This window comes from Boleophthalmus pectinirostris, unplaced genomic scaffold (genome assembly GCF_026225935.1).
Source record: "Boleophthalmus pectinirostris isolate CB_2022bp ecotype Guang Dong unplaced genomic scaffold, ASM2622593v1 HiC_scaffold_23, whole genome shotgun sequence".
In the NCBI taxonomy this organism is placed as follows: domain Eukaryota; kingdom Metazoa; phylum Chordata; class Actinopteri; order Gobiiformes; family Gobiidae; genus Boleophthalmus; species Boleophthalmus pectinirostris.
The window spans coordinates 19,000,483-19,007,773 of NW_026571207.1; the positions used below are offsets into that span (position 1 = coordinate 19,000,483).

The 7,291-nt window shown below is 39.6% G+C and overlaps 1 protein-coding gene across 1 annotated transcript in view; it reads right to left on the minus strand.

Moving 5' to 3' along the window:
* atp11c (ATPase phospholipid transporting 11C) overlaps nucleotides 1–6,926 on the minus strand; it is a 33,642-nt gene extending 26,716 nt beyond the window's left edge. The window contains exon 1 of the mRNA XM_055159200.1: nucleotides 6,376–6,926. Within this exon, the coding sequence (XP_055015175.1) occupies nucleotides 6,376–6,402 (27 nt within the window). The 5' untranslated portion in view covers nucleotides 6,403–6,926. The remainder of the gene's footprint in view (nucleotides 1–6,375) is intronic.
* Nucleotides 6,927–7,291: the final 365 nt, after the last annotated feature.

Below are 7,291 nucleotides of genomic sequence, written 5' to 3' on the forward strand. Positions count from 1 at the left end.
TGATCAAAATGCATAGCTCGCCTCTATCTACCAGTTCACAGAACCATGTCTTAGGTCTCATTGAGTTTATACTGCTGCACAGACCGCTGATCACAATTCTTCATCCATACAGACAATGGGTAGGTATTTTAAACTACCCATATTTAAAACTTTTACAAATGCAGATACTTATACCAATTCCTAATTACTGGAACTATCCACATGAAAAAAAAAACTACCACCAAAATCTTCTATCTTCAGCATAAATAAGCAATTGCTTCAAAAGGTAATGAAATTATACCAGCCATATACACGATATTTATTAGAAGAATGGACTTAAAGTTAAAAGATTTATATGACAAGTAGCACTGTCACAACAACAAAATATAGACGATAACTGACTACAACACCCCATACCCAATATTTTAAAAATATAATATTGTTAAAAACCATGATCCCCATAATAACAATGAAACACATTAGTAGTTAGTTTGTATTTATGAGACATAGAAGTTAGTTACTCAACCATCCACAGCTCAAATGTTGTCAAAGTACAGGAAAATTACAAATAGTTCCCACTAGTACAAAGAAAAAGTACCTATGATAAATATTGACCAAAATGACTGTTCCATCTTATTTACTGAATGATAAGTTGATATCATAATTATAATAACAGGCCTAAAGACACACCTGTGAAAATCTAATAAAAGATAACAACGTTTCACTTTTTCTTTCAAATATTTTAATAAGCCCTTGACCACCATTTGCAATTATGATATTATTTTCTAGAATGTCATGAACGTCACCGGTTCATAGAATTCATTCCATACTGTTTTCACTGTGGGTTGCTTCAAACTTTAGTATATGGCATAGGTGTACAGATCTGAGCCCTTTTGGTGTTCTTCCATTTAGGGATCTCTCTTAATCAGGTAAAAGGCACTGGAAGAGAAGGACAGATTAAAAAGCTTTTATTAGATCATGCCTTTTTCTTGCCAACACTTTTTGGCCTTGTTCTGTTGAAGGCTCAAATGGATGATTTACAAAAGCTTTTTCATCCATCTCTTACCTTTCTGCCCAGAGATGAGATTTTCAGCTACATGGACTTTTCAAAGTTGTGTTATGAGGACCAAATGGACATGGTTGGGAAGATATATGGCATGATAAGGATATAGTACTTAGAAACATTTGAAAATTAAGTCATATTAAAAAATGTGAATAAGCACTGTATTTTCTATGTTGTCTTAAAGGGAACATATTACACTATTTTCTGATCTGTTATAATGTTGTTTCCTCATCAGAAACATAACTGGAGTTATGTTTTGTTTTATTCACACGTTTAACACACAGACCCTGTATATTTAGGTTCTTTTCTCAAGCAGAAAACACTAATGCACCTTGTGATGTCATATGGTAATACGGGAAGAGCTTAAAAGTGTTTTTGCAACTCCATACACCTGCACTATAATCATTTGGATGATTTCAGCCATGGAATTGTCAATCTCTACTGGACAAAAGATAAAAGGTAGCTGTTAACTTGAAAACTACCACTGCATAGCATCACAAAGTAGAACAGATCATTTGGAGATAGAATAAGAATAAATGATTATTCAAATGTGTAAATGAAACAAAACACAACTCCAGGCATGTTTCTGAGGAGGGAACAACATTCTAACATGGGTTAAAGCTGACAAGAGTAAATTTTGCACAATACAGGACCTTTAATATCTCATACTAGTAAGCAGTTGAGTATACTAAAATTTTTTGACTTATTTTTGCAGGAGAATAACACATCTCTCCGAGTAAGTATAAACTCCACATTTCTTTGAGAATATACTAAGAGCTAAGGCAAAGAAAATCTTTATACATATATAGATGACAAGCCGGCATCTGAACACAGCCACCCTCTCTGCTGCTGCATAGCCTATACGTGGAATGGGACAGGGAGGAGCGATGTGAGGAGAATTCAAAATAAATGAAGCAGTCTGAATTATTTAAAGGTACAAACTGGGAATTGAACCGAGCTTTTAAAGGAAAACGGAAAGTAACCACAAAAAGCCATCTTGCAGGATCTCCTTGAGAAAACTTACTAAGATATTAAAGGTGCACTGCTTTTTTAGTGGAGGGTCCGCCAACTGCTTGTCTCTTTGGAGATGTTACTGGTTTGCCTTGATTATGCCACAGTATGTAAATACACTTCATAATAACGTTGGAGACACGTTAATGGCCAGCTCTATGGTGAAGCAAGCCTGCACGTTAGTTAATGTCTTACAAGGTTTTTTTTATCTATAAAACACCTGTAATTGAATAAATGCATGGCAAATGTCTAATGCCATACTGTGGAACATTCCCTGAAAAGAAATAACATCTCCATGGAGATAAGCAATTAGGAGATAAGCAATTAGCTACTCTAATTAGCTACTCTAGAAGGTATAGTGCACTTTTAAGCCTATGGAAGAAGGGTGATGTGGGTCTTGTATAGAAGGATGAAGTGGTGTTAAAAGTTTATGATTTAGGCCGCTTTACTTTAATTTATTAGAACAAAGAACATTAGGGTCCAAACAATATTATTTCTAATGCAACTCCATGTCTGGGCACTCTGATAAGAGTTGCTGTGGAACCAATGTGTACAACTCATCCTTTGAGTTTTAAACAAGGTTACAGCGAATCACCCCTTGTCTTGTTAATTAATGGTTTACATTGACCTCGCCATTGGTCCCTCTCAGCTTTCCAGCACTCACTAAATGTATTTATTATGCTGTTGCAGATGAGCTTATTTGGCTGCTGTTCAATTAGAGCGCGGGAGACATAAGGAAAAAAGCGAGCAGGAGAAATCAGAGTAAGCACTTCTGGTCATGGCACAGTTCACAAGGCAAGACTAATGGCGGCAAAACTAAGCACCCACTAATCAATAAGCATCTTTCTTCATCAAAGAGCACAGATAAATCAAATTGCCTTGTGTGGTCAGTGGCCTTCAGATGCACTCCTATTTACTACTGCTCCCCCAAGAGAGAATGACTCAGTCCGAAAATCCTTTAGCCAACAGGTGCTTCAGATAAATGTAAAATCAACAATGATTTAAAGGGACTTGGGCACTCACAGGAAAATAAAGCAAAATACAGCTTACCCAAAATACAACAGTATACATCTGTAATGCCATTTACAATACTCAGAATTAATTAAATGGGTTACTGCCAAAGTTGCAAGTTAGACCGCTACACAGCAGGCTGTAAAAACACTTTATTGTAAAAGAGCTCTCTTAGTGAAAGGTGACACTGGATAAATATTGAAAATTTAACCTAATATTTGTTTATGTTAACAGAAAACCGCGGGAGAGCTCGGTCTGTGTCCATGTCAATACTCAGTGGGCTGTTAGTGCATATGGGAGGGGGTCTGCTTCTCTCAAACATGGGTGACCTCAGAAAACAGGTTTACAGAGCCTCAGGCATCCAAACTCATCTGACATGCAATCTTTCAAACCAGCAGTAAGAAGCACCCAGCCTCTCTTGTCAAAAGCCAGTCATGCACTCAGGCCTGGGTCGTAGTCAAGTAGAGACAGGACTGACATAGCACAGATGTGTGCAAAGAGCTGAAAATGTCAGAGGATGCACTTGTTGGAAGGTCTGAGACATTGCAGCTTTTAGGAATATCTTTTTAAATTATTTTTTTAGAGCTGCATGATTTGGGAAAAACATTTAATTGTTTTTTTTTTTCTGACAAGTACTGTGACTGTAATTAGCTTTGCGATTTTAGTTTTAATACTATAGAATTGACAAAAAGACAGATCTATGAACTGACAAATTAATACAAGAATCACATTTCCAAACTTGTTTGTGCAAATCTAAACTTCAGGGTCAAGTAAGGACAGGCCTTTATCATTTGCTATTTGCGTCCATTTAATTCAATTACATCTAATCTTGCAGCTCCTAACCCACAATAACCCATTTTGAAATATGTGTTATTGCTACAGAAAATGTTTCCAACAAATAATTAGCCAAAGAAAAATCCTTAAAGAAAGAGTACCCTGTGCCCTTTTTAATTCAACAAAGGCAATACAATCACAAATGAACCAGGTTTGGCAGTGCTTACACCTGTGTAGAGATACAACTCATGGACAGGTCATGCTTCATGTGAAAGACCAAAACTCCAGAATTCACCCAGAGGCTGCACTAGCACTAATTAATGACTGACTGTGCTGGGGTTCAGGAGGATTCAGATCAGAGTGTCCTTTTAGGTTTTACCAAGTTGTTTTTAAGCATTAAAAATGGCAACCCAAATGAAAGACTCATGTGAAATTATAGTTATATAATTTCACTCTCCACAGCTCAAATCTTATGGTGCTACAAAAATTTGAAATATTTCCTAAACATGCACATGATAAATATTGATCTAAAAAAAATGCTATAATTTTTAAACAATAAGTTATATAGTAATTATCATAACTGTTCTACCCCAGTCAAAACACACAAAGTAGTTCTGTTGATGATTTAGCTGTAGAATATTGATGACAAAAAAGCTAGCCAACTGAGCTGATTCTCAGGGAATCTTCCTGGTTGCATGCAAAATAAGGATGGAAATCCTACATTTGTTTAGCCCGCATGACAGGCAGTATTAACTCATGTAAAACAAAAATCTAGATTATATCACTCCAATAAAGGACATCAAAGTTGTTGCATTTGTTAAGCACCCAAGTATAGTGACAGTTCCTCTCATTGTTCTCATGACAATGGCACCTGTCATGTTTCCGTCCGTTTGTGATCATAAGGCCTCTGTGATTACTTAACCACACTGCTACACGTTGCTGTTTTTAGCCATAGGAAAATAAAAAGCCTAAACTTCACAGGAGATGGAGCGTGCCCAGTGTGGGCGACTGTAGTGTAGGCGACCTCCTGACTGGTTACCATGGTGAAGTAAAATGAGGTGTTGCCTGGGCCGCGGTGTGTTCATGTGTCTGCGGTCATGGCAGGGGCTCCCACAGTGAATACTATCACATTTCCTCCAGACTCCACCTCTCACTGATCACACGGCTGCCTTCAAGGGCTTCTCTTGCATCAAAGGCAGTGGTGAGATTTTGCATTCCTGTCAGAGCATTACAACCTCTGGAGCTTCCCCGAGATGAAAAACTCGACCCCACTCCTTCCCTCTGCCTTATGTAGTGATAGAAGGGTTTAGCGAAGAAGGGTTTAGCAGCTCCAGACCATCATACAAGCAACACCAAGTGAGATGCAAGCTCCCTATGATTTACTTTGTACTCCAAACACTATTTCCCATCAGCCTCTTCACCGATCATACAACTCCTAAGGCAAGTAGAGGGAGGTGAGGAACGCCTGAGATAACACCATGAGTGCATCAATGAGTCTCCCTGCTTGGCACAAAATATTATTTACAGCTCAGTGAGAGAAGAAATTACAGCTGCAATCCTCTCCTGAAAGAGAAGCAGCTGACCTGGCAACGTTTAGCGTGGGGAAAGGAGGAGGGTCAGCCACCATAATTATTATATTGCCTCTCCTTATTCACTGTCGTATCTATACAGCTCACACAGGCTGTAGGGAATTCATGCTGGAGACAACAGGTTAGTGGTGCATACAAGAAAGAGTAAGAGGTAATAAAATCAGTTAGCTATTTAGAAATGTGGCTTTGCTGATAGGCTACTCAGGATCAGGAAACAAGAAGATTTTGGTTGAACATTCAGATTGCTGAATTTAGATGGATCAATTGAAAAATGTTATTTCAAAGGTGTTGCAATAAAGCCCATTTTAATGTACAAACTCCACTACTGGGGGATAAAGCAAAATTGGAACAGTAAAACAGAACGCAATCAGCCAGACATTAGTCTCTAATGTAAAGAGAGCAGTAAAAAAACAAGGGTCTTTTGATGAAAGTCTTTGCTCCTCATAATGGGAGTAGGGTATATTTTTAGCTTTGGGGACCCAGGAGAGAACTTCGTGCCTCTGGAGACAAGTATGCTACTAGGTGCTCCTGCAATTGAGCCTTAGTTTCAAGGTCTTTTTCTTTCAAAAAGCACCAACTTATTTGACAGCTATTCTATCATGGTGATGTTGAGGTCGGCATTAAAACAACATTATTCCAGCCAACCTCGTGTGTGACCTTAAAAAATACAGGCCATTGAGTTTAACTCATGACTTCCTGGAGTTAATAATCCAAATGTTAAAAAGATGAGCACCAGGTACTGAGGCATGCTGGGCAGCCAGGTAGGCTACAAGTTTGTGTTAGATCAGACCCTCAGTGAACAGCTAACATGAGGAAAGGGCGTGATGAGATGTGCGGTGGGCTGTAGTGCTGGTGGACATTCTTTGGTGGTAGAATCATAGCAGATGAACGCTAGCAGTAGTAGCAGTGCGTCTGAGCTAAGAGTGTGTGTGGTGTCAGGGAACATACCAGACGGTTCAGCCTTCTCCGGAGCATCTTTTCGACTATCTTCTTCGGATCGCTCTACAGATTAACTCTTCCGTGTCAACAGACGCCCCGAGCCTCTGCTCCAGCCTGCCTAGGAAATAACTTTACATGTATGTTAGTTACCGTGCTAGCGCCTTGGCTATCTCTTTTCTACTCTAGCGTTAGTTCTAGCTACACGAAGTGCCGCATCCGTGCTACATCGTTTCCATTTTTGTTGATTTCGGTATCTTCGCACCATTCGCATTCTCTTCCTCTGAAGATTTTCCGCGTTGCGGTGACTAGTCGCGCTTTCCTCTCCTCAAAGCTGAGACAGTCCCTGACATTTTCCTCTGCGCCCTGTTGCTGAGTCTCGCACCGCACTAATCATTTGTCGTGCTATGTTGTGCCTCTCCGTTGACACGGGATCTCTATAGGGTTAAACTAACTTCTCTATTCCCGTGCACAGCTCGTCTCTCCTCCCTGTCAAACGCTCTTCACTCCAGCCGCGGACACAGACCTTCCCACGCTCACAGGCTCCACCCGGTGAAGGTGCGGCGACTGGCGCTTACACTGGATTGTGGGTAATGTGGTCGAAGTTTGAACTACAAGTTCTTGATTCAACCCTCGCTCTTGCAATAATAGGGTATCTGTGAACCTGCCTATAATGAAAACCCACTCACCCTTTTAATTCACGCAATGAGTAGACTACTTGAGGTTCCCTTAAAATACACCCATTAAAGGGCTGCACACACAATATAAGTCAGTGTAAGAATGCACCTCTGATGAAAACATTTTCATTGCCCTAGACCCGAGCAGAGCTATGTTGGGGGAAGAGGATAGGTCCTAAACGTATTCTCTTGAAGTCAGAGAAATTTGGATTCAATCCAAAAGCATCAGATTACTTGTGACCGAACAGTTT